The sequence below is a fragment of the Balaenoptera physalus genome (assembly GCF_965194825.1).
Source record: "Balaenoptera physalus genome assembly, chromosome: 13".
Lineage (NCBI taxonomy): Eukaryota > Metazoa > Chordata > Mammalia > Artiodactyla > Balaenopteridae > Balaenoptera > Balaenoptera physalus.
Window position 1 is genome coordinate 63,285,935 of NC_138892.1, and position 27,233 is coordinate 63,313,167.

At 42.5% G+C, this 27,233-nt stretch overlaps 2 protein-coding genes and 1 pseudogene across 4 annotated transcripts in view; 1 reads left to right on the forward strand and 2 right to left on the reverse strand.

Annotated features, from left to right (window-relative positions):
• The window catches only part of SLC4A8 (solute carrier family 4 member 8), an 88,815-nt gene extending 67,643 nt beyond the window's left edge, over positions 1-21,172 (reverse strand). The window contains exon 1 of one of the 2 annotated variants that reach the window (XM_082421302.1): positions 16,993-21,172. In XM_082421302.1, the coding sequence (XP_082277428.1) occupies positions 16,993-17,037 (45 nt within the window). In that variant the 5' untranslated portion in view covers positions 17,038-21,172. The other variant, XM_082421303.1, reaches the window with a different exon arrangement.
• On the forward strand, positions 20-2,164 carry LOC309641451 (THO complex subunit 7 homolog; the record flags this gene model as incomplete). The annotated part of the gene is made up of 2 exons (XM_082421500.1): positions 20-491; positions 1,293-2,164. 2 exons carry the CDS (start codon positions 20-22, stop codon positions 1,328-1,330), a joined length of 510 nt encoding a protein of 169 aa, XP_082277626.1. The 3' UTR covers positions 1,331-2,164.
• A 98-nt stretch (positions 21,173-21,270) lies between the features above and the next one.
• LOC309641459 (small ribosomal subunit protein eS12 pseudogene) lies at positions 21,271-21,804 on the reverse strand (annotated as a pseudogene). The gene has a single exon. The product of its transcript is annotated as a small ribosomal subunit protein eS12 pseudogene (transcript).
• Between the last annotated feature and the right edge of the window lie 5,429 nt (positions 21,805-27,233).

Genomic DNA, 27,233 nt, shown 5'->3' on the forward strand with positions numbered 1-27,233 from the left:
CGCCGCCGCCGCCCACGCCATGGGACCCGTGACTGACGACGAAATCATACGGAAGCGTCTCCTAATTGATGGAGATGGCGCTGGAGATGATCGGAGAATTAATCTGCTAGTGAAAAGTTTCATTAAATGGTGCAACTCTGGATCCCAGGAAGAGGACTACAGCCAGTACCAAAGTATGCTGAGCACACTGTCCCAATGTGAATTTTCAATGGGCAAAACTTTGCTGGTATATGATATGAATCTCAGAGAAGTGAAAAATTATGAAAAAACTTACAAAGAAATAGAACGTAGCATTGCTGAAGCACATGAAAAAATTGCTGAGTGCAAAAAGCAAATTCTTCAAGCAAAACGAACACGAAAATATCACCAAGAATACGATGCATTGGCAAAAGTGATCCTCCGTCATCCAGACAGGCGTGAGACATTAAAGAAACTAGAGGCTCTGGGAAAAGAATTAGAGCATCTTTCACATATTAAAGAAAGTGTTGAAGGTAACCTGGAATGGAAAAGGAAACAGTTTCACGTTCTTCTTAGTATCCTCTATGAACTTAAGCAAACACTGGGAAATGATGAAAAGCCCTCAAAGGTAGAAGCAGCTCAAGAAACAAGCATGGAAACTGATCCTAAACCATAGACCAACTAACCACTCACCATTCCCAAGAATATTGAAGTAGCAACATGATCTTAGTGTGTTCAGAATTTGTTGTGCTCTTGAGACATTTAAAGTTTTGGCAGTGAACTACTTTGCTTTTAAATGTTAATGCACAGTTCATTCATATTTCTTCACACAAAGGAAGATGACTTCAATATATATTTGGTTTTATTGAAATGCCTTTTTTATACTTAAAAGGTAGGAAGCAACATCCAAAAATGTTTAATAAAATGTTTTCAAGCCAGATATGTTAGTGCTCGTTGGTATTCTAGGTAGTTTTTAACTGGTAACATTGATTTGCTCACAAAATAAGTGGAAGACAGTGAGAAGGTGGCATTTCTAGGATGTATATGAGAAAATGAGTCAATTTCTGGAAATCGTTACCACTTTTGAAAGTGAAGGCCACGAATAGGCTCTCAGGAGGGCTGTGAACTTGTGAAGTTATGTACAAAATGTTTGTGATGTATGCTTATTGTGGGAGAGGTTCCGTGATAGTAAGATTCACTGATATCAGAGGTAATTACAAGATGCAAACTAAATCAATATGTATTACTTTCTAGATCTCTGTCCTTTATACTTGAGCAGTGTGGTTGTTAAATGTTTTGTTGAAATGTTTTCTCTCTATCGTTTTGTTCTGTAGGAGTCATTTTCAAGAGTCTTGCAAAAAGGATTTCATGATCTTTTTTAAAAATTAAACTAAATCTGAATCACTTGTAATTGTCTTCAGTATTGAATTACATGTCTAACACTTGTTAGGTTCCATCCTTATCCGTTTATTTTAGTTCAGAAACATGGCACTTTGCGTGAACCATACCTTAATAATGTTACATTTTTGTAATTTTAATACAAACTCGTATCTTTAAAAAAATAAAAAATAAAAAAGATAAATAAAAAGCAAGGTGGAGGAAACTGTTTAATTTGCTAACTTTTATCTAAGAAAGGGTGTTGGAACAAAAACATCTGCTTACACTTAAAAACATACAAAGGAAGAATGAGCCGTAAAAGATGTTTTTAAATAGTTTCCTACAGAGGAGGGAGGGAATGGGGTATAAAGAAGATAAGGAGAGAAACTAAATTTCTTTGAAGATAACTTATTTTGCACATTTTTTACGTAATTTTAAAACAAAATTAATTTAATTCATTTTTTAAAAACCAAAATTTTACATTTTAAAAAGCAATTCCCACAAATCAAAAACAAAATGAAAACAAGTGCCAAACTGATGGCATAACTATTCCAAGAGAACTTATTCCAAGTAACTTTTTATACCATAAAGTTATAACTGACTGAACGTTCTTAGTGACATATATCCTAAGGACAAAAAGAATTTGAAAAGATCTTAAACTGCTTTTTAGTTGTCATATTGTTGGTTGTAGTGTTGGTGTTATTTTTCTGAGACTGTTGTGTATTGTGAGATAAAATAAATGAGTGATTATGTGAACTTTCTCTGGCACTCTCAGTGTGACTGAGATCTGGGGTTCTCAGAAGGTGTGAAAGCAGATACAGTTGCAGGACACATAGTCCTGAATTTGAATTGGAAGCACTGGAAGTATCAACAATGATATATTTTTTAATGCTTTAAAATTTGTAAATTTATGTTTCCTAGCTCTGTCTAGACTAAAGGCCTAGAAAAAATGATCAGCCAATAGTAATAAGTATCATTAGCACCTAGATTGTGGTCTCTTAAAATGCCATTTTCTCTTAAAAGACACTCAAAGACAACGAGGGTTGTGTCAAAAGGACTCAGGATCCAACTTAGAGAGGTCCCTTGCCAAAAACAGGACAATTTGAACATGCGTAAGGGTAATAACTGTAACAGATTGAATATATCAAATATGTTTAAATCCATGAGTTCACCATGTCACTTTAAAAATTAGCTAATTGGTCAACATTGGAGGATAATACTAGCAAACCAACTCATTATTTTGCAAAATAGTAAAAATTTATCCCGGCTTTCCTATTTAAATTGTACCATAGAGTGGTACCATAGAGTAGATGAGAGAAGCTTCTTATTATAGAAAAGAATAAATGAAGAAGGAATGTTAGAATTAGAACATCGCCATTTTGCAATCCCTAATGGACTGCATTGATTTTCAAGGCCACTAATATCACAAAAAGAGAAAACCAGACACTGTGTGCCTCCTAATGGGAGACCTTATCACCACCCATGAAGTAATCTCACCAAATAAATTGTCCCTGAATCTGATCAAGACTCTAAATCCAAATACCAATTTACCGAAAATACAAAGAAACAGAGTTCAGTGGGAAAAAAATACCACAGGAATATAATCAGCAAAACCCAGACAATGGAAAACTCTACAGCTATAGAACAAATCCTCTCCCCACCATCTTTTTTAAAATAAATAATTGCAAGAAGAGAAAGAGAGAGAGGAAGGCAAAACCAATAGGTTAAAAGAGACAACAAACCAATCTCAATATGTGGATTTAATTTGAATACTGATTTAAACTAACCAAAATAATTTTTAGTTATTTATAAAATAATTTTTAAAGTTATGACATTTGAGACAATCAGAAATTTTTATCTTTTATGATATTAAAGAAATTATTATTTTCTCTTTAGGTGGTACTATGCTTATTTTTTAAAGAATCCTTATCTTTTAGTATTCATACTGAAATATTTACAAACGATTACAGATACGTAAAATAATGTTAACTTAGAAATACTACTTTTCTCACATTTTATAAAGTAATGTTATTCAAAATCTTCAGATACATCTTTAACATCAATGTTTTCCTCATTACCATGATGCTTTGAGTCAATTTCCCAGAGCATGTCAGTTTCACTTCCATCTAAGTTGTAAAGACTCTCATAAAATAAGTCAAGTCCTTTCTGAAGAATAACTTTTAAGTGGAAAAAACTTACCTTTATTTTACACTTATTTGTTATCTGTGAATTTCCTGACAGCAGGAGTCACATATTTTCATCTTTTTGTTCTCCCAGAGCCTAATACAGTAGCTTACCATTTTAAGTAGCCTGTGCTCCTGTAAGTTACGGGAGGGTAGGTACTGTGTCTTATGTTCACCACTATGTACCTAGCACCTAGTACAATGTCCAGTATGTGGTGGGTATCCAATACATTTTTTTTTTTTTAATAATGTTTTGGAGTTTCCCACAGGCAATGTTTGCTGATGGGATAGCAAGGGAGTTTTTTTATTCTCATTTTTATTTTTTTTTTAATTTATTTATTTATTAATTTTTGGCTGTGTTGGGTCTTCGTTTCTGTGCGAGGGCTTTCTCTAGTTGCAGCGAGCGGGGGCCACTCTTCATCGCGGTGCGCGGGCCTCTCACTATCGTGGCCTCTCTTGCTGCAGAGCACAGGCTCCAGCCGCGCAGGCTCAGTAGTTGTGGCTCACGGGCCCAGTTGCTCCGCAGCATGTGGGATCTTCCCAGACCAGGGCTCAAACCCATGTCCCCTGCATTGGCAGGCAGATTCTCAACCGCTGCGCCACCAGGGAAGCCCTCCAATACATTTTGATGAGTAAATATTTATTAGTTTTTTTAACTCTTTCTCATATGATCATATATTTCCTCATAAAACTTCACATATATGTATACCTATATATTACTCGTATATACATGTATACGAGTAATATATATTATAATATATATATACAATATGTATATAATATATATTATAATATATATAATATATAATATATATAATAATATATATATTATATATTATATATATTATATATAATACATATATATTACCTATATATACCTATATATACCTATATATATACCTATATATTATACCTATGTATACATATGTACGAGTAATTTTTCATGTTGGCTTCCCCACAGGTTTGTAATATCTGGAGGGCAGGGACCAATTAATTACAATGCTTAGTACTGTCCACAGACACCTCACACAGCATAGAACACAGCAGGAATCTGGAGCGGGGCTGTGGTGCAGAGGGAGGGATGACTGACTTCTTGACTCTAAGACTATAAAAGCAAAATATAAAGAGCAAGGTCAATCATCTAAAATATTCAGGTTGAAAATCAACTTGTTGTTTGTTTCCCTAGTTTAGATGGGTTAATCACAGTCTAAAGTCACTGAATAAATGTTCATCCACTTTCTTTGTCCTGCCAAAGAAAACAGAGCCATTGTCAAACACCATCAGCCAGAGCATTTGAAAGGTCAGGCTTGAATGTGAATGTGTGGCCCTCCATTGGATCCTGGTTCAAATAAGCCAACTATTTTAAAAAACTATAAGGTGCTAACAGAAATTTAATCAACTGGATGGGTATATGATTATATTAAAGAATTACTGTCAATTTTTAAGTAAAATAATAATACAGGAGTACATCATTTTATTATGCTTCACTTTATTGCACTTCACAGGTATTGTATTTTTTACAAATTGAAGGTCTGTGGCAACCCTGAATGAAGCAAGACTATTGGCACCATTTTCCAACATCATTTGCTCCCTTCATGTCTCTGTGTCACATTTTGGTAATTTGCAATATTTCAGACTTTTTCATTATTATTATATTGTTATGGTGATCTGTGATCAGTGATCTTTGATACTACTATTGTAATTGTTTTGGGGCGCCACACACCATGCCCATTTAAGACGGCAAACTTAATCGATAAATGTTGTCTGTGTTCTGACGAGCAGTTCCCCATCTCTCTCCCTCTCTTCAGGCCTCCATATTTCCTGAGACACAACGATATTGAAATTAGGCCAGTTAATAACCCTACAATGGCCTCTAAGTGTTCAAGTGAAAGGAAGAGTTATACGTCTCTCACTTTAAGTCAAAAGCCAGAAATGATTAAGCTTAGTGAGGAAGGCATGTTGAAAGCCGAGATATGCCAAAAGCTAGGTCTCTTGCACCAAACAGTTAGCCAAATTGTGAATGCAAAGGAAAAGTTCTTGAAGGAAATTAAAAGTGCTACTCCGGGCTTCCCTGGTGGCGCAGTGATTGAGAATCTGCCTGCTAATGCAGGGGACACGGGTTCGAGCCCTGGTCTGGGAAGATCCCACATGCCACAGAGCAACTAGGCCCGTGAGCCACAGCTACTGAGCCTGCGCGTCTGGAGCCTGTGCTCCGCAATGGGAGAGGCCGCGATAGTGAGAGGCCCGCGCACCGCGATGAAGAGTGGCCCCCGCTTGCCACAACTAGAGAAAGCCCTTGCGCAGAAACGAAGACCCAACACAGCCAAAAATAAATAAATAAATAATAAAAATAAAGGAATTCCTTTTTAAAAAAAAGTAAAATAAATATCCTTCTTAAAAAAAAAAAAAAAAGTGCTACTCCAGTGAAGACACGAATGATAAGAAAGCAAAACAGCCTTACTGTGATGTGGAGAAAGTTTTAGTGTTCTGGATAGAAGATCAAACTGGTCACAACATTCCCTTAAGCCAAAATGTAATCCAGAGCAATGTCCTAACTCTCTTCAATTCTATGAAAGCTGAGAGAGATGAAGAAGCTGCAGAAGAAAAGTTTGAAGCTAGCAGGGCTTGGTTCATGAGGTTTAAGGAAAGAAGCCGTCTCTATAACATAAATGTGCAAGGTGAAGCAGCAACTGCTGATATAGAAGCTGCAGCAAGTTATCCAGAAGATCTAGCTATCTCAGAAAATCGATGAAGGTGGCTACACTAAAGAACAGATTTTCAGTGTAGACAAAACAGCCTTCTATTGGAAGAAGATGCCATCTAGGACTCTCATAGCTAGAGAGGATGTCAATGCCTGGCATCAAAGCTGCAAAGGACAGGCTGACTCTTGTTAAGGGCTAATGAAGCTGGTGACTTTAAGTTGAAGCCAATGCTCATTTGCCATCCCCAAAATCCTAGGGCCCTTCAGAATTATGCTAAGTCTATTCTGCCTGTGTTCTATCAATGAAACAACAAAGCCTGGATGATAGCACATATGTTGACAACATGGTTTACTGCATATTTTAAGCCCACTGTTGAGATCTACTGCTCAGAAAAAAAGATTCCTTTCAAAATATTACTGCTCATCGAAAACGCCCCTGGTCACCCGAGAGCTCTGATGGAGATGTACAATGAGATTCATGTTGTTTTCATGCCTGCTAACACAACATCCATTCTGCAGCCCATGGCTCAAGGAGTCATTTTGACTTTCAAGTCTTATTATTTAAGAAATACATTTCATAAGGCTGTAGCTGCCATAGATAGTGAATCCTCTGATGGGTAGGGGCAAAGTAAATAGAAAACCTTCTGGAAAGGATTCACCATTCTAGATGCCATTAAGAACATTCTTGATTCTTGGGTAGAGGTCAAAATATCAACATTAACAGGAGTTGGGAGGAAGATGATTCCAACCCTCATGGATGATTTTGAGGGGTTCAAGACTTCAGAGGAGGAAGTAACTGCCCATGTGGTGCAAATAGCAAGAGAACTAGAATTAGAAGTGGATCCTGAAGATGGGACTGAATTGCTGCAATCTCACCACGAAACTTGAACAGATGAAGAGTTGCTTCGTATGGATGAGCAAAGAAAGTGGTTTCTTGAGATGGAATCTACTCCTGGTGAAGATGCTGGGAAGACTGCTGAAATGACAACAAAGGATTTAGAATATTACATGAACTTAGTTGATAAAGCAGTGGCAGGGCTTGAGAGGACTGACTCCAATTTTGAAAGAAGTTCTACTGTGTGTAAAATGCTATCAAACAGCATTGCAGGCTACAGAGAAATCATTCGTGGAAAGAAGAGTAAACGGATGTGGCAAACCTCATTGTCTTATTTTAAGAAACTGCAACAGCCAGCCCAGCCTTCAGCCACCACCATCCTGATCCATCAGCAGCCATCAGCATCGAGGCAAGATCCCCCACCAGCAAAAAGACTATGACTTGCTAAAGGCTCAGATGATGGTTAGCATTTTTTAGCAATAAAGTATTTTTTAATTAAGGTATGTACATTTTTAGATATAATGCTATTGCATACTTAATACATTACAGTATAGTATAAACATAGCTTTTATATGTACTGAGAAACCAGCAAGTTTGTGCAACTTGCTTTATTGCAATATTCACTTTATTGTGGTGGTCTGGAATTGAACCTGCAATATCTCCAGGGTATGCCTGTATTGTGATATGGTGATTATGTCATTTTTTTTAAAAAAGGGCCCAGGCTTCCCTGGTGGCGCAGTGGTTGAGAATCTGCCTGCCAATGCAGGGGACACGGGTTCGAGCCCTGGTCTGGGAAGATCCCACATGCCGCAGAGCAACTGGGCCTGTGAGCCACAGCTACTGAGCCTGCGCGTTTGGAGCCTGTGCTCCGCAACAAGAGAGGCCGCGATAGTGAGAGGCCCGCGCACCGCGATGAAGAGTGGCCCCCGCTTGCCACAACTAGAGAAAGCCCTCGCACAGAAACGAAGACCCAACACAGCCATAAATAAATAAATTTTAAAAATTAAAAAATAAAAAAAATTAAAAAAAATAAAAATAAAAATTAAAAAAGGGCCCTTAATCTTAAGTGAAACATACTTAATTATACGATGTCTGGGATCTGGAGAATGGGTAGACCCATAAATGAAACAAGATAGGTTGTTTGTTCATTGTTGGAGCCCGGTCATGGGGTACTTCAAGTCTCTCTACTTTGGTATATGCTTAAAATGTTCCATAAATTTCAAATATATTAAAGTTTGCTTAAAATCATAAAAAATGAAAAGAAAGGAACATCAAGTCTCATTGGTCTGTGCTTGCTGCAGATTCCTCACCAGTTGATTATTACTTCCTCTGATACCGTCATTATTTATGGCTGAGAGGATTTCTTAACCATGGATTTCCAGGGTTCCTATGTTCCTATGGGCTTCAGAGGATTATGTGTGAGCGTGCATTTTTCTCGGGAGAGGGTCCATAACTTTCATCAGATTCTCAGGGGAGCTTGTGACTCAGAAAATATTAGAATCATGAGAACCACACTGTATAAGTTTAGGAGAAAAAGGAAAGGAGGGAGGGAGGGAAAGAGAAAGGGAAAGAAGGATGAACTAGAGAAAAGACCCTGTTTCTGTATGTCTTACTGGCTCATGAGAATGATCCACTATGTAAATGTGAATTGACTTGGGTGCCTACCTGAAGGACTAAGTAAGATAAAAAGAACCAAGAGGGTTAAATACACATTAAAACATTGAAACTGCAAGGCATATCGTGAGAAAGAAAGCACTGTTATAAGCCTTGACAAATGAATGAATTATAGCTGAGTAGCAGACCAGATTCTCACTTACAGTTAATGGACAAATTAAAAGGCAGGCGTGGGGCTGAGTCTTACATAATGGCCCCAGATCCTTGGAGCAGACACAGAGGCTGCAGGCGAGGGGGAAGCAGCAGGCAGTGGAGCCCACCTTGAGCCCTCTCCCTGACCCCTCGCTGCGGCTCCACTCTGAACCTGCAGGGTGGTAGTACTGCCAGACTCAGCTCAGCCTCCTTTCCTGAAATCAGTCTCAGACTCTTTCACCTACAAAGCCCCTTTCATCTTTTTTTTTAATTAATTAATTCATTTTTTTTTGGGCTGCTTTGGGTCTTCGTTACTGCACGCGGGCTTTGTCTAGTTGTGGCGAGCAGGGGCTACTCTCCGTTGCGGTGCACGGGCTTCTCATTGTGGTGGCTTCTCTTGTTGCGGAGCACGGGCTCTAGGTGCGCGGGCTTCAGTAGTTGTGGCACGTGGGCTCAGTAGTTGTGGCTCGGGGGCTCTAGAGCGCAGGCTCAGTAGTTGTGGCGCACGGGCTTAGTTGCTCTGCGGCATGTGGGATCTTCCCGGACCAGGGCTCGAACCCGTGTCCCCTGCACTGGCAGGCGTGTTCTTAACCACTGCGCCACCAGGGAAGTCCCCCCCTTTCATCTTTTATCCAATGTTTTCAGATAACACCCTCCTACCCCTGTTTTCAGATAACACCCTCCTACCCCACCCACCCAACAACAACAACGAGTCAAGTATTTATTGAGTTCTGATACACAATCATTTTAAAATCAACAAATACAGAAGTGACTTCCAGGGTTTCTAATCAACAAACTGACTCACCACAATTAGTACTGGGAACAAATATTTACTGAGCACTTACTGTATACCTAGCATTGTGCTTTACACACCTTACCTCACTTAATCCGCACAACAGTCCTAAATCAAGGCTAAGTAAGATCTCACAAGAGTTAAGTGAGATAGGAGGAATGTCAACTCAAGTCTCTCTGTATTAACATTATATACTACAGTGCATTAACATCATACACTAACATTGCCAAAAGCAAAGAACCTGGTCATTTTAGAGAGCTCTGGTCACCTAATCATGGATTAATGTCCACAGTGAAAACAGCTCAAGATCGTCATATTATTATCTTCTTAAATCCTTGTACTTCACGCTGCCTTTGCTGACCAGAATTCCAATACTTCTCCATCTCCTTATTCACTTCCCACTCCCTCTTCATCCAGAAAGCCCATGAATTCTGACCCCCTGTAGAGCCCATCACTGAATCTGACCCACAGATCCCCAACTCTCTAATGCCCTCAATTTGACTTCCTCACTGAATGCAGACAACCTATAGCAAGAAAAAGGGGTTCCATGAGGATGTGTGCAGCTGTTCTAGACCCCCTCTCAGTGGCCGTGAGCTCCTGAACACCCATGAGCTTCCTATTCTGACTCTTCAGCAGCCTGCTAGGGGCCTAAAATTCCAAAGTAGCTCTGGTTTCTCAGTGACTTTTTTATTGAACCCCACTTGGAGTCACTCCTGTTCCATACAACTTACTAGTTAGCACATCGTGGTTGGCAGAATAATGGCCCCCAAAGGACTTGCACATCTTAATCCCTGGAACCTATGAATATGTTACCTTACACGGCAATGGGGAATTAAGGCTGCAGATGGAAACAGGGTTGCTAATCAGTGGACCTTAAAATAAGGACATTATCTGGATTATCCAGTGGGATCAATGTAATCACAAGGATCCTTAAAAGTGGAAGAGGGGGCTTCCCTGGTGGTGCAGTGGTTGAGAGTCTGCCTGCCAATGCGGGGGACACGGGTTCGAGCCCTGGTCTGGGAAGATCCCACATGCCGCGGAGCAGCTCGGCCCGTGAGCCACAATTACTGAGCCTGCGCGTCTGGAGCCTGTGCTCCGCAGCAAGAGAGGCCGCGATGGTGAGAGGCCCGCGCACCGCGATGAAGGGTGGCCCCCACTTGCCACAACTGGAGAAAGCCCTCGCACAGAAATGAAGACCCAACACAGTCATAAATGGATAAATAAATAAATAAATAAAAATTTTAAAAAAAAAAAGTGGAAGAGGGAGGCAGAAGAGTGGAGCTGGAGAACGAGGTTTGATGACAAAAGCTGGGTCTGAGAGATGCTGTGTTGCTGGTTTTGACTGTGGAGGAAGGGAACTGTGAGCCAAGGAATGCAGGCAGCCTCACGAAGCTGAAGAAGTTAAGGAAACAGATTCTCCCCTAGAAGCTCCAGAAAGAAATAGCCCCGTCCAACACGTTGATTTTAGCGCAGTGAGACTTGTGCTGAACTTCTGAACTGCAGAACTGTAAGATAATCAATTTGTGTTGCTTTAAGCCAGTAAATTTGTGGTCATTTGTTAGGGCAGCAATAGACACTAATACATACATTAATGGCTTTCTAACTAGCAAAACCAGAGTAAACTTGTTACTACCTTACAGGAAACAACCAACCTCTCCATTATCTCAGATTTGCTGCTGTTACCTAGCAGCAGATTTAGAATAAACACATTGCTTTTCTGTGTCCTGATTACCACTGTGGCAGGCTTAACTGAGAGCCCTGTCTACCCTGCCAAGGCAAACCATGAGGTAAGACAATTATCTACAAGTTCAGAAGGAAGTAAATTTGCAAACTGAATTGTCCCCCCAGCATGCCTCAATTCTCTGCTTGGCAGGAAAGTCCACACCTCTCCTACTGAAGCTCCCCAGTAGAGATGGTAACGCCAGATAAAGAGAATGCTCACATGTTCCCCAATTCCCACACAGGAAAGGAACACCTAGTGTGTGGGGAGGGGCTGGAGGCATATGGATTGTACATTGCAAGGCAGGAAGAGGAGAAGCTGCTATGGTTGATACTTTTGTTCAGTAACATTCAGCAAATACATACTGACTGCTTCCCATGAACTGACCATGACCCTCAGAAAAGTTATCCGCTCTCTACAGAGCCATTCATTCGCTCAGCAAATATTTATTGAGCACAAACACGTGCCAGGGCCGCTGGGCACTAGCATCCGAGTTTTTCAGGTCTACTTTAAAACATGAAGTGTGACTCTCTTCCCAACCGCCAAGCTTCCCAGTTATCAGCCATTCACCAGGATTTGTTATTCTGAAGATTTCTTCAAAATCTCCCGTTCTGAGCCGGCCTGATTCACATAAAAGCCTTGGTAATTGCCCAAATTCACTTGCTCCCCTCTCCGCCACTTGCACCCTCTCTGAACCTCCCTGAGGTTCCCAGCACCACTTGGCTCAAGTGCTGCCGGTTTCAACCTCTCCAGCCTTCTCTTCCAAAAATTCTTTCTGTTCAGTTCTGGAAGTGCTGATCGCGAGAATTTTGAAGCTACAAGTTGTCCCTAGTTCCAGTCCAAACTAGGAGCTCTCCCTCAAGCTTTCTGATCTTCTTCCACTCTTACTATCCCTTTTAAGAGCTCACAGACTCCTAAAATTGCAATAACCACCTCCGGTGATCTCATCAAAATTCAATCATGCAGGCCTTCATTAACTCATCCTAAACTCCACCAACAGCCGCCTAGCTGGCCTCCTTCATTCCAGCTCTTCCCACTCTAATACATCATTTGTACACCTTGCCACACGTATCTTCCCAAACACGTTTAAGTGCTCATTTTTAATCAGTCACCGGTCTAGGTGTCAGAGACACAAGCCACGGTAATGTAGAGTGATTAAGGACACTTCTTTAGAGACAGCCAGCTCTGCCACTTCTTAGAAGTTACTTAACCACTCTACATCTTGGTTTCCTCATTTGGAAAATAAGCATAATAAGGGCATGTAAGTTTCAGGGTTATTGAGAGAATTAAAGGAGACAATGCATGGAAAGCACTTGGCAGCGTACCTGGCACATGGCAAGCACTCAATACAAGTTAACTTACATAAACAACATGAAAGGGAGCTGGCAGGTTAGCAGCAGAGATGAACATGTAGATTCCACAAGTTAGGGATGGAAGAAGTTATAGCACGTGGTGGTGGTTGTGAGCAAAAAAGACTGAGTGATAAATTCTGATGGTGATGTGGAGCCAGACGTTAAAGATTCAAATGGAATATTCTAGGTGGAGAGGAGGGGAAAAGTTTTCCAGCTAGAATACCTGAGCAAAGGCACAGCAGCAGAGAAAGGAGAGCTTTTGTGTAATAAAGCAATGGCCATCTGAGGCTCTGGGCTGATACTGACAAGACCAGGAGCTCCTTAAAGAGAAGTACATTGACTTGGGACACAAGAGAGTCGTTCATTCACTCAGCAACTGAGCACAGATTTTATACCAGGCACTGTGTAGATGACAAGATTTTCAACCCAGTCCCTGCCCTCATGAAGCTTCTATTTGAAAAGATAATAATCAAGAAATCAAAACAAGAACACTCCAGATAAGTTATATATGCTATTAAAAAAATAAAGCAGAGTCATATGAAAGAGATTAACTGTGAGTCGAGGCCAAGAAAAGCCACCCTGAAGAGGGGGCATCTGAGTTGAGTCACGAGAAGGCCCAGGTAGAAGAATGTCCACAGGAATGACAAGAACAACGTTCTTGAGGCGTGAAGGAGCTGGTCATATTGAAGGAACAGAAAGATAGCCAGTGCAGGGGTGAGTGGTGAGAGAGTGGAGGAGAGGTCGTCAGGGAGGGTGGGCAAGGCCCTGGTCACAATGAAGCTTGGTAGGACACAATAAGGAGTTTGGATTTTATTCTAAAGTGTACTGGGAAGCCACTGAAGGGTTTCGAGATAGGATATGACATCTGATTTGTGTTTTTAAAAGCTCTCTCTGGGGGACTTCCCTGGTGGCATAGTGGTCAAGAATCTACCTGCCAGTGCAGGGGACATGGGTCCGATCCCTGGTCCGGGAAGCTCCCACATGCCGCAGAGCAACTAAGCCCGTGTGCCACAACTACTAAGCCTGCGCTCTAGAGCCCGCAAACCACAACTACTGAGCCCACGCACCTAGAGCCCGTGCTCCACAACAAGAGAAGCCACCCCGATGAGAAGCCCGCGCACTGCAAGGAAAAGCAGTCCCTGCTCAATGCAACTATAGAAAGCCCGCGGGCAGCAATGAAGACCCAACACAACCAAAAATTAATTAATTAATTAATTTAAAAAAAAAAAAAAAAAAGCTCTCTCTGGGACTTCCCTGGTGGCGCAATGGTTAAGAATCCGCCTGCCCAAAGAATATACAAATCAATTTTCACTGCAAAGTAAAGGAGCTGTTACAGTGGAGGATTACTGGACTGAATGTCAATATTATGACATAGTATGAGTGTGTTTCATGTTTGGTAATTGCAATCATTGTTGCTTTTGTTGTGGTCAAAAAAAAAAAACCCAACTCAATGTGACTTGAGGACAAATAGGAAATGTATTAACTCACATATCATTAAACAGTCCAGGGACAAGACTGGTTTCAGATTGAAAAAAAAAAAAAATGATGCTTAGTGATTCTTCAGCATGATACTGGGTTAACCAGAATTTATTTTCTGTATATATGATATGCATATATACGTGTGTGCATGTATATGCATATATCTTTCAAATTGAAAAGAAAAAAACAGAAGTTCAAAAAAAAAAAAAGAATCCGCCTGCCAATGCAGGGGACACGGGTTCAACCCCTGGTCCGAGAAGAACCCACATGCCGTGAAGCAACTAAGCCCTTGTGCCACAACTAATGAGCCTGCGCTCTAGAGCCCGTGAGCCACAACTACTGAAGCCTGCGTGCTCTAGGGCTTGCATGCTACAACTACTGAGCCCACGTGCTGCAACTACTGAAGCCCGTGCACCTAGAGCCCATGCTCCGCAACAAGAGAAGCCACCGCAATGAGAAGCCCACGCACTGCAACAAAGAATAGCCCCCGCTCGCCGCAAATAGAGAAAGCCTGCACGCAGCAACGAAGACCCAACGCAGCCAAAAAAAAAAAAAACAACCTCTCCCTGGCTGCCATGGGGCAAGTGGACTGTAGAAGGAAGAGCAGGAGGAAACTGTTAGGAGCCAGCACAGTAGTCCAAACCAGAGAAAACAGCCTAGACTTAGGATATTTAGATGTGATGCCTGGAATCTCAGTTTACATCAAGTTACACAGTCTGCTCACTTTGCAACGCCCGCTCCCTTCTGCACAGCTCAGTTGGCACATAGGAGGCTTAGTTGGTAACTTTCAATCGATTGACTGTGTCTCCCCCAAGTCACCCCCATTTCCTTTCCTCCTTCTACCCTTGTTTCTTTTCCACCCTATATCTCAAGTACCCATTTGCCCATCACCTGACTCAGCCTTTACAAGGTCCTGCTGTTCCCACTCCATTCTTTGCTCTCTCGTCACCCCACTGCCCACAAAAGTTTCATGAACTAGATATAAAAGAGATAATTATTTTCTGTTCTATCCCAGAAGCACTCAGGAATTATCGTTTTCACAGAGCACTAACAGAAGCCTGGGGGTTATTATGATCTTGACAATACAACTGGAACACATTCTGCATGTTAAGGACACTGTCTCCTCACATTCGTTCCAGCCTGTTCTCCCCGCTGCAGCCAGAGAAATCTTTCAGGAGGAGAATGTAATCATGATCTCGTTAGCTCTCATTCTCTCTCTGGCTCCTCTCTCTTTCTCTCTCTCTCTGTATGTTATGACCCCAGAGTACATCTCACACCATTCCCCTCATTGCTCCCTATGGCTCCATCCACAATGGCCTTCTTTCAGGTCTTCTAACCAGATGTGCCCCCTCTGCTGTTCTTTGTCTCCAAAGCCCTTTGATCTCCCTCTTCCCTCAGTTGACACTTATTCTTTAGATCTTTGCCCAAATTTTCTTCCTTAGCAAAATCTGTGATCTGAGGCCAAAGCTGGAACCATTGTGATATACACTCACAGCACTGCATATCTTCCTTTCTAAGCATGCATCACAGTTTATAAATAATACATTTATTTGTGTGACTGATTAAAATGGTTATTCACACACACACATACACACACACACACACAGACACACTCAATGGGATCATCTAGTAGTAAACTATTACCAGGAAGAAGAGGAGTGAGTCAGTGATACACATTTTGCTACAAACTCAAGTTTTCTCTGCCTCTTTACAGAAACCATCCTGACGTCAACATGGTCCTTGTTTTAAGACCTGTCATCCTTCTGAGAAGGTCCATCATTCTCTTCACAGCCCTCCACTTCAGACTTGACCTCCCTTCAACACCTCTTTCCAGAGCAGTAACCACATCGTCACGTGATGGGCACAGGAAAGGGGGGAGTGAGAATTCAATGAGCTCCCACTCCTATACTGGTTGCCACACAATAAACATCATTTTACAGAGCTCTTTCACAAACAGCGCCTCATTTCGTCCTCAAAATCACCCTGTGAGGTAAGCAAAGCCGATATTATCATTCCCATTTTGCTAGATGGGGAAACTGTGGTTCAAAGAGGCAAGTGACTTACTCAAGGTCACAAAGCCTGTGAGAGGCAGATGTAGGATTTGAACGTATAGTCTCTGACCCCTAGTCCAATGCTTTACCTTACATTAGCCACCCCAACAGTTGGGTTATCAGCTACTTAAACCTAGTTTCCTCATTCCTTTAAATAAACACCTGTTCCTGACCCCTCAACACTTCCCCAGCCCATTTCCACTTCCCTATCCAGAACTTGACAGCTGGCTGTGCAACGGGATGGAGGGAGTCATAAAGCTGACCACACTGACAAGGTTTAGGGTTTGGTCTCAGCCTCAAGTCTTTCTAGCTCTTCCTCTGAGCCAGTGAGGAACCAGAAACCCCCAGAAATAAAAACACAAAGAGGAGACATGCCTCACCAGAGCAAGGTCCCTGGCTACCCTTTCTCCCACGTTCCAGGAGGACACGGCAAGGCCAGAAGCCAGCCTCTTTCCCAGCAAGGAGGATCCGAGGAGAACAGAGGTCACCGGCCGCGGGCCGTCAGGGCTCCTCAGCCCGCCACGCAAAGGATGCGGCTCCCCCTTTTGGCCCAAGGTCACCCATTCGCAGCCCGGGCCCGATCCCCGACCGCCCGGAGCGCCCCCTGGTGTCCCGAGCTGGCCTCCCCTCGCCCTCAGGGAGTGGCCTGCGGAGCCCCGACTCGGGGGCAGAGAAAGGAGGGTGGGCAGAGGATGAGGAGGCTGAGCCCCGGGGAGGGGCGGGAGGCGGGGCCCTACCTGATAGCTGAGGACGCCGTCCGGCTCGTTACTCCCGGCCCGCATGGCGGAGCCCAACTAGGTCTCGCCCGCGGGCTCCAGGCCGAACGTCAGCAGTCCACGCACTCTGGTCGGGTTTGAGGAGATCGCCCGAGCGGCGACCCCTACCCTGGAGCCAACAATCAACCATCAACCACCGCCGCCGCCTCCATAGCCGCCGGCCCGCGAGGCCTCGCCGCAGCCAATCAACGCGCGGCCTGTGCGGCCAATCAGGGCGCGGAGCACCGGAGGACGCTGTCCGGCGGTACCCTGGACTACCAGGAGGAGGAGGAGGGAGCCGGGGGAGCCAACCACTCTGGGGCCCGGTTGCCATGGAAACCGCCTCCCTCCCTTCAGGGGCCTCTGGGTTTGAAGGTCCTTCCGACTGCTTGCTAGAGATTGAAAATTTCGTGGTTCTGTTTGAGGATGCACCTGACCCTTGAAAACGGAGAAAGTGTCGGTTTTGTCTATCGTGATTTTGTTCCTTGGGTGTTGATTTTTAAATTCTGGGGAACCATCCCTTGGGGTTGCAGAAGGAAGGAACTGAGGGTGAGGGGGAAGGGCCTTCTGAAATTACTTGTTAATCCGCGAGCTAGTGGCCAGAGTAAAGAGTATTAACGAGAAGCAGGCAGGCAGTGATCCGATCCCCTCCATGGACTCACTGCAGTTTAGGTCTTCTCCCTGGGTCTCAGGTTGGCAGTACAAGCACAGAGTTGAGCTAAAGATGATTGTTGAAATAATTCCACAAAAATGCTTCCAGCTTTTCCGAGAAATGATCTAAGGCAAATTATTTAACAACGGAAGAACTACTGATCTAAGGCAAGGTTAGAAACCCATGAGTAACACATTCAGTTTGATTTGGGTTTAAAAGAAAAGAGAGGCTGGCCATAATCCAGCCAATCCTCTGTCCCCAAGAGGAGGAAAGGGGTTTTTGCTTTATGTCCACTATCAGACTGTAGGTGAGTCCACATTATTAAAGGAAAAAGAACAGTTGGAAATCATCCTCAGCCTCCAAAGAAGTTACACTTGGGGAAAATGGTATGGTTGGTGCATGTTAAAGTTTCAACCCCTGCATACCACTCCTTGTGTTGGCCCTAAAATCTGAAACAAGGTTGTGCTTCAGTGTCCCTGAGGCAGAACCATGTTTCTGGTCTCCGGTTTAAGGCCTTGGTCCTGTTTCTTAGTGTTCATTGCGACAGTCTCTTCCCTAATTCATCACTTCACTAATCCTGTCCCTTGAATCTGGAATTCACCCCCATTTTTGCCCATCGAAATCTTAATCATCCTTCAAAGTTAGTCTCAAAGGCTACCTCTTCCAAGAAACCTCAACTCTCCCCAACACACCTAGGAGATGTTATCACTCCCTCCTCTGAATCTTCATAGCACCTCATAACTTTCTTATAGCAGTTACCATGCTGTGGTTAAGTACTTTCATTAAATGTTGACTTTAGCTTACTATAATATTGTAAGTTTTTGAAGGCAAAATTATTTTTCTTATGCCCTTCTGTATACTCCACAGAGCCTCAGAAGAATGCTGGGCACATAGAACATAGCTATAAATGTGTAAGTTATACAAGTTGTATAAATATATATACATAATTTATAAATACATAAGTGAATATATGTGCTTTTAATTCAGTCTAACCAAAAACATATTGAACACCTAAGTACAAGCCCAAATGGCACTGAAGATGCAGAGAAATCTAAAATAAAATACAGGGAGTTCCCTGGTGGCACAGTGGTTGGGAGTCCGCCTGCCAATGCAGGGGACACGGGTTCAAGCCCTGATCTGGGAGGATCCCACATGCCGCGGAGCAACTAGGCCCGTGAGCCACAACTACTGAGCCTGTGCTCTGGAGCCCACGAGCCACAACTACTGAGCCCAAATGCCACAACTACTGAAGCCCACACGCCTAGATCCCGTGCTCCGAAGCAAGAGAGGCTACCACATTGAGAGGCCTGCGTGCCGCAGCGAAGAGTGGCCCCTGCTCGTTGCAGCTAGGGAAAGCCCACGCGCATCAGTGAAGACCCAACGCAGCCAAAAATAAATAAATAAAAACTAATTAATTAAAAAATAAAATAAAATACATATCTCCAAAGGGCTTACAGTCTAATCAGGGAAATAGGATATATGTTAATATGATGACAAGACAATAGAACATAAAACAAGAGCCATATGAGTAACATAGACAACAAAGTTTATAAAAATTCAGAAGAGAAAACGATCTTTATGACTTGGGACACTTAGGAACATGACACAGAGGACATGGGTTTGGGCTAAATCTGAAAACAGTCGAGCCAAGGTAAGGAGAGCAAGCATCTCAATTCTTGGGCAAAGATTTAACAATAGGAATGCACATGACCCATTCAGAGTAGCCACAACTTGGACCAAAGCAGAAAGTTATAGACAAGAGCAGTAGGAAGTAAAAATTGTGGTAAAGAAAAAACTATGGCCAAATTATAGAGAGCCAGCTAATTAGTTCAGACTTTTTTTTTCTCTCATGTGATAGAAAGTAGGACACTGCTGAAAATTTTAAAGAACACTTCCATGCACCAGGCCCAGGGTTTAAATGCACTGTGTCATTTAATATTCCTAACTCTCCATTATTTCTCCATTTCACTGGTAAGAAAACTGAGGCTGAGAAGTTTAGCAGCTTTCTCAAGATTAAGCAGTCATTAAGCTGGAATTTGATCATTTATTAATTCAGAACATATTTACTGAGAATCTATGTATTCAGCATTGAGTGTTAGGGAAACAGCAATAAAACAAACAGGGTCTTGACCTCTTAAGACTTACAATCTAGTGGGGAGACAGCAAACAAATAAAAAAACAAGACAATTACAGGTTATAAGAGCTGCTGTGAAGTAAATTGCAAAGTTATGTGATAGAGTAATGGGCATGGGGGTGGGGAGAGCTACATTAGATGGGGTGGTCAGGGGGGCTTCTCTGAGGAGGTGAGGAGAGTCTCATCTGATGAGATGAGTCAAGGATGAATCTGTCTGATTCTAGAGTTCTTGGCCACAGTGCAACACTGTCCTATATAAATGGTACTATTGCTGAAATCTGCCACTGGGGGCAAGATGGGTTAGAGGGGGAAACGTGAGGCAGGGGGTCATTTATACTGACTCTGTTAACGTAATTCAGGAGGGGCCAAGGATGGCGACCAAAGGGAAGATGTGTCCTCCATTCCCCACTCCCTAGAAAGCCAGCTCCCATGGTGCTCTCATGAGAGTGGGCATGAGTGGTCAGGGCAGGGAGAATGAGGAGGTAGAGGATTCCTGGGAACTCTAGTGGGTCTGATTTTCCTCCAGTTCAAATGTAGAAAAAGTCAGAGCCTCTGGCCCTTGACTCAGGGTCAAGAGCCCCATCTTCTGGTCTGTTGTGCAAATTACAAAAGGAACTAGGCTGCCCTGAGGCAGCTGCTATCTGGGGCGCTGCAGATAGGCTCTCCCCTCCCTGGGCTGTTTTGGTCTCTCCTTCCCAAAGGAGGCTAGCTCACTTGGCTCCAGGCTCCAGGTTCTAGGCTCCCAACCACTACTGCTCCCTACACTGCTTGGAAAAGTGCAGATACGCTGCTCTCAGCCTGGCCAGCAAAGAGGCATAGGAGGAGCTGGAAGGAGGATTTTCAGCCAAGGACACCACCTCACACTGATTATTCTTCTAAAGAAAGCAGAAAAAACAGCAAAACAGAACTCAGAAACTTCTGAGGACTGCACAGAATTCTCGGCCTAGAAGGAGTCATAAAATGGACAGGAAAATGCAAAATATGGGTAAAGACAGAGACCACACACACACACACACACACACCACAGGGAAGCAAGGAGGCTTGCAGCAACTCTATGAGGTAGGTTCTATCATCCCATTTTACAGATGAGAACACTGAAGACTGAGGCTTAGAGATGTAAGTTGCCCCAGTTCACGCAGCAAGCACAGTTAATAAATGGAGACACTGAGCTCTCAGCTCAGATGTATCTGATTGCAGAGTGCACACGCTTAACCACCTACTGCCTCCCATGGGGCTGCCTGGGCTCTTGTCCTTCCCTAACTTTTGTAGCCTCCCACCCTCTCTTCGTGGCTTCCAAATGTGGCTATCCTTCCAACTTTGTCTGTAGATCCTTCCTTCTCTACTACCAGTGTCCTTAGACTTTGGTGGGGAGAGATTAGGTCTTGAACCTCCGGGGACATGGTAAAATCTGTGGGACTTTCTTTTCAGGTAAGTAAAAAAAGCCCCACATTTTCCACTAGGCACCTTACCTATATTATTATTATTATTTTTTTTAGTTTATGAGGAACAAGAGCCCAGTTTTTTTATTTGATCATTTCTTGTGTTCGAAGTACTCCTCGATGACATCCTTGGCCTGAGACTCTTTGCCGTAGTCCTTAACCACCACACAACTGCAAAGGACCACTTTATAGGGTTTTCCCTCTGTCAGTTTTACAGAGGGCTACCCATTCCCCTAGTTTCTTGTCGTCATCAACCTTAATCAGGTTGATTTGGTGCTCAGTACAAAGGGCCTCCACGAACTTGACATACATAGGCTCATCACAGTTGGATGCAAGCGCATAAAGATGGGCTTGGCGCTTGTCTAAGGCTTTAGCAGCCTTGCGAATTCCACGTGCTAGGCCATCGTGGATGAGGGCGGTCTTCAGCACCTCTTGCAAAGCAGTATTAACGTCCATTACACCTCCAGCAGCAATGCCTTCTTCGGCCATGGCGGTGGGTTACAGGTGCAGCCGAATCTTGAATGCACCCGAGCTTCCCCCTCCGCGCGAAGCAGGGAAAGAGCGCCTATATTATTTTTAAATATTGGCTGGAAGACATTGAAATTCTCTTATTCAGAGACAAAAAAGGCGAAAACACAAGAAACTCAGAAGGTCTGAGAAAAGTGTTCTCACATCATTGCAACCAATTTTTCCATCTAAAGCATCTTAATTTCTCCATCAACTTACCATATTTCTTGCCCTGTTTAAACTGTCAAAAGAGCTGCCAGGGCAGAGGTTCTAGTCTTTACTTACCGTTAGGTAGCTCCCAATTCCCAGCTGCATCTTATACCTGATTTTCTTTCTCCTGCTTCCTCTTACTTATACGTCTACACCCAAGGAAATGTTGGAGGAAAAGATGTCAAGATCCGAGGAAAGACTTAATTAGGGCTCGCTGTGCGGTTGTCTGGGAGCATTTCCTGTGAAGGGAGGGGGGAGCGGGAGAGAGACATTATTCTTTGTCAAGCTGAAAAGGTCATGCAGGTGCATGATATGCCTTCAGCTCTTACCAAGTCACAGCATATCTAAAGAGACTACGGGATATGATTTTCTTCGTTCACAGCACGCTGCCATCCTGGGACACTACACATCACAGGGAAGAACAATGACGCGCCACAAAAACTGACTCTTGACTGGGAAAATCACTCTCCCTCCATTTGTCATCATCATCCTAGAAATTGCCTATAATGGGGACTTCCCTGGCGGTCCAGGGGGGAGTGCTTTCACAGCCATGGGCCCAGGTTCAATCCCTGGTGGGGTAACTAAGATCCTGAAAGTCACGCAGCCAAAAAAAAAAGAAAAAAAAGAAGAAAGAATAAAAGAAATTTCCTATACTGTACTCATTTTACACCTTGCTCCAGACTAAACTAAGGTTCTGGTAGACGGAACCCACGTAAACTGGCAGAAAACTATGTTCTGCTTTCTCTAGAATCACAATTGAGATATTTGGACAGAGGCAGAAGGAGAGGACTTATAGAGGGATCAGAACAAAACAGAAAAGCAGGCCTTGAAGAAAAAAACTTTGGGATTTCCAGATCCACATAGGAAGGAAGTCATTCAGGAATTTAGGAGAAACAGGTGTTAACCAAGGACCACTTGCCAAGTCCTTGATATCAGATTTGAACACATTTGTATTCATTAAATACATTTATCTTATCCGTTTCTAACCAAACCTAGCCCTGCTTAGAAATCAAGCCTGTTTACAGTGGTTTCACTCTGTATCTTATCTTCTTGGGGATAAGACCTCATGAGCTTGTTATGCTAAGTAGGGAAGTTCTTATTTCACTTGCAGCCAGTAGGCCTAGTATATCCTTAAGGTGGCTGCAAATTCAATGCCCCACATCTGTATAATTCTATATGCTGAATGTTTTTTATCCCCTTATCTCATTTCTCTCCAACGGGTCTGTAAATGTACACAGAACACTTCACAGACTAGAAAGCTAAAATGTGCCTAAAATAGGGACTTGCCCAAGCCAGTTAGTAGCAGAGCTGGGTCAAGAACTACTCATAAAAAAAAAACAAAAAAACTACTCATGCTTTCCACTTCATTGTGTGGATTCCTAGAAATATAATTCCATTCAGCCGTTTCCTGCATAAAGTTGAATTGCCTTCATTTGAACAGTGAATTGTGAATCTCCTTTAGAATTAACATGAACTCCCCATAGCAGAAACCAAGGGCTTCCCCTCTGTTACCCTTTCCCATCAGATTACAGTTTCATATAATTTCCACTTTGGAAAGCTTGTCAGTGATACCCATTCATTAGTTTACTGAACAAACTCTCATGAAGTTCTGAAAATAACTATTACTGCCTCTTATCTCCAGAAACATATTATCTGACATAGATATAAATTCAAACCAAGCTACTTCTACTCCCACTGAAACACCCCTTGAGGACTTTTATTTTGCAGTTAATAAAAAAGAAAAGAGACCTATTCAGCATTTGGGCTGGGGCAAAAGGGACTAGACATAGAATTTGAATGTATCTCATGGTTTTACCTTTTTCTACCTCTAATCTTTTGCCAAATTGAAAAGGCCAGCCTCCTTTTTAAAGAAGGTAGAGTTTCTCCGGTCCTTTCTTATACAATATTAAGAAAGAAAGAGTATTTGCTAGATTTACCACAAACAACGAGGACTATGAGATGGTCAGTCAATGAATAGCAGAGAAAAAAAATCCAGCCTTGAAGCAGATATAGAAACACTCAGCTTTGTTTGGGGTAGGCAAAATGAACAAGGGCCATTACAATTTTTTTGTTTTGTTTTGTTTTTAATATTTATTTATTTTCTTTTTGGCTGCATCGGGTCTTAGTTGAGGCATGTGGAATCTTTGTTGCGGCATGCAGGATCTTTTCATTGCAGTGTGCAGGCTTTTCGTTGCAGCGTGCAGGCTTCTCTCTAGTTGTGGCAAGCGGGCTCAGTAGTTGCGGTGCTCAGGCTCCAGAGCACATGGGTTCTGTAGTTGTGGCGCATGGGCTCTGTAGCTGCGGCACATGGGCTCTGTAGTTGTGGCTCGAGTGCTCAGGAGTTGCGTCACGTGGGCTTAGTCGCCCCGCAGCATGTGGGATCTTAGTTCCCTGACCAGGGATCAAACCCACGTCCCCTGCATTGGAAGGTGGATTCTTAACCACTGGACCGCCAGGAAAGTCCCAACAATTTGATTATAATCTATATATCTGTTGGCATCTCTCCAGAACTTCTTGTCCCTGTTCTCTGAGAATTGTTGGAAGGGACATAAAAGTCCTATATTCCAACACCATATACAAAAATAAACTCAAAATGGATGAAAGACCTAAATGTAAGACCAGATACTGTAAAACTCCTAGAGGAAAACATAGGCAGAACACTCTTTGACATACACCATAGCTATATTTTTTTGATCCACCTCCTAGAGCAATGGAAATAAAAGCAAAAATAAACAAATGGGACCTAATTAAACTTAAAAGCTTTTGCACAGGACTTCCCTGGTGGCGCAGAGGTTAAGAATCCACCTGCCAACGCAGGGGACACGCGTTCGAGCCCTGGTCCGGGAAGATCTCACATGCCGCGGAGCAACTAATCCCGTGTGCCACAACTACTGAGCCTGTGCTCTAGAGCCCACGAGCCACAACAACTGAGCCCGTGTGCCACAACTACTGAAGCCCACCCACCTACAGCCCATGCTCCGCAGCAAGAGAAGCCACTGCAAAGGAGAAGCCCCTGCGTGCACTGCAACGAAGAGTAGCCCCCGCTCGCCGCAACCAGAGAAAGCCCGCGCGCAGCAACGAAGACCCAACGCAGCCAAAAATAAATAAATAAATTTATTTAAAAAAAAAAAAGCTTTTGCACAACAATGGAAACCATAAACAAAACAAAAAGACAACCTACGGATGGGAGAAAATACTTGCAAAAAATGCGACCAACAAGGGATTAATTTCCAAAATATACCAACAGCTCATATATCTCAATATCAAAAAAACCCAAACAACCCAATCAAAAATTGGGCAGAAGACTTAAATTGACATTTCTCCAAAGGAGACAGGCCAACAGGCACGTGAAAAATGCTCAACATCGCTAATTATTGGAGAAATGCAAATCAAAACGACAATAAGATATCACCTCACAGGGGTCAGAATGGCCATCATCTAAAAGTCGACAAATAATAAGTGCTGGAAAGGGTGTGGAGAAAAGGGAAACTTCCTACACTGTTGGTGGGAATGTACAATAAATTGGTGCAGCCACTATGGAAAACAGTGTGGAGTTTCTTTAAAATAAAAATAAAGTTACCATATGATCCAGCAATCCCACTCCTGGACATATATCCAGAAAAGACGAAAACTCTAATTTGAAAAGATACATGTACCCAGTGTTCATAGCAGCACTATTTACAACAGCCAAGACATGGAAGCAACCTAAGTGTCCATCAACAGATGAATGCATAAAGAAAATGTGGTATATAAATACAGTGGAATATTACTCAGCAATAAAAAAGAATGAAATAATGCCATTTGCAGCAACACGGATGGACCTAGAGATTATCATACTAAGTGAAGTAAGTCAGACAGAGCAAAACAAATATCATATATCACTTCTATGTGGAATCTAAAAAATGATACAAGTGAACTTATTTACAAAACAGAAATAGACTCACAGACAGAGAAAACAAATTTATGGTTACCAAAGGGGAAAAAGGGGGAAGGGATAAACTGGGAGTTTGGGATTGACAGATATACACTACTGTATATAAAAAAATAAACAACAAGGACCTACTGTACAGCACAAGGAACTGTATTCAATATCATATAATAACCTATCATGGAAAAGAATCTGAAAAAAATGTATATATATATATACATATATATATAAATGTATATATATAGCACTGAATCACTTTGCTGTACCCCTGAAACATTATAAATCAACTATACTTCAGTTAAAAAAAAAAGTGATGTGTACACACACAGAAGAATATTACATAGTCATAAAAAAGGAGGAAACTTCCAGTCATAAGATAAATAAGTTCTGGGGATCTAATGTACAGCTGGTGACTATAGTTAAAAATATTGCACTATAGGGCTTCCCTGGTGGCGCAGTGGTTGAGAATCTGCGTGCTAATGCAGGGGACACGGGTTCGAGCCCTGGTCTGGGAAGATCCCACATGCCGCGGAGCAACTAGGCCCGTGAGCCACAACTACTGAGCCTGCGCGTCTGGAGCCTGTGCTCCGCAACAAGAGAGGCCGCGATAGTGAGAGGCCTGCGCACCGCGATGAAGAGTGGCCCCCGCTTGCCACAAGAAGAGAAAGCCCTCGCACAGAAACGAAGACCCAACACAGCCAAAAATAAATAAATTAATTAATTAATTTAAAAATATATATATATTGCACTATATACTTGAAAGTAATGTGATGTAATGGATTACTTTATTGTGGTAATCATTTCACAATATACATATGTATCAAATCATCATGCTGTATACCTTAAACTTACACAGTGTTATGTGTCAATATAATAATATATCTCAATAAATCTGGGAAAACATATATTAAAAACTAATTCTTTAGAGAAAAAAACAAAAGATAAACCATCAGCTAACCAAATCATAGTGTGGGGAGGGGTAGGTAAGTGAAAAAAGCATAAACGTGAAAAATAAGAGATGATATAAATAACCTCACTGATGCAAAGAAAATGTACTCAATTCTGTTTAAGTAACTGAAAAACTCAATTAAATGACAAACACTCTATAAAAAGAAAGATTGTTAGAAGAGGTAGAAAATCCAAACCATGGATAGGGAAAGGAAAGACAAGAAAGTTTCAAAGAAATACCCTCCATTAGAAAAGATGAATAGGATTTCCCTGGTGGCGCAGTGGTTAAGAATCCGCCTGCCAGCGCAGGGGACACAGGTTCGAGCTCTGGTCCGGGAAGATCCCACATGCCGCAGAGCAACTAAGCCCGTGTGCCACAACTACTGAGCCTGCGCTCTAGAGCCC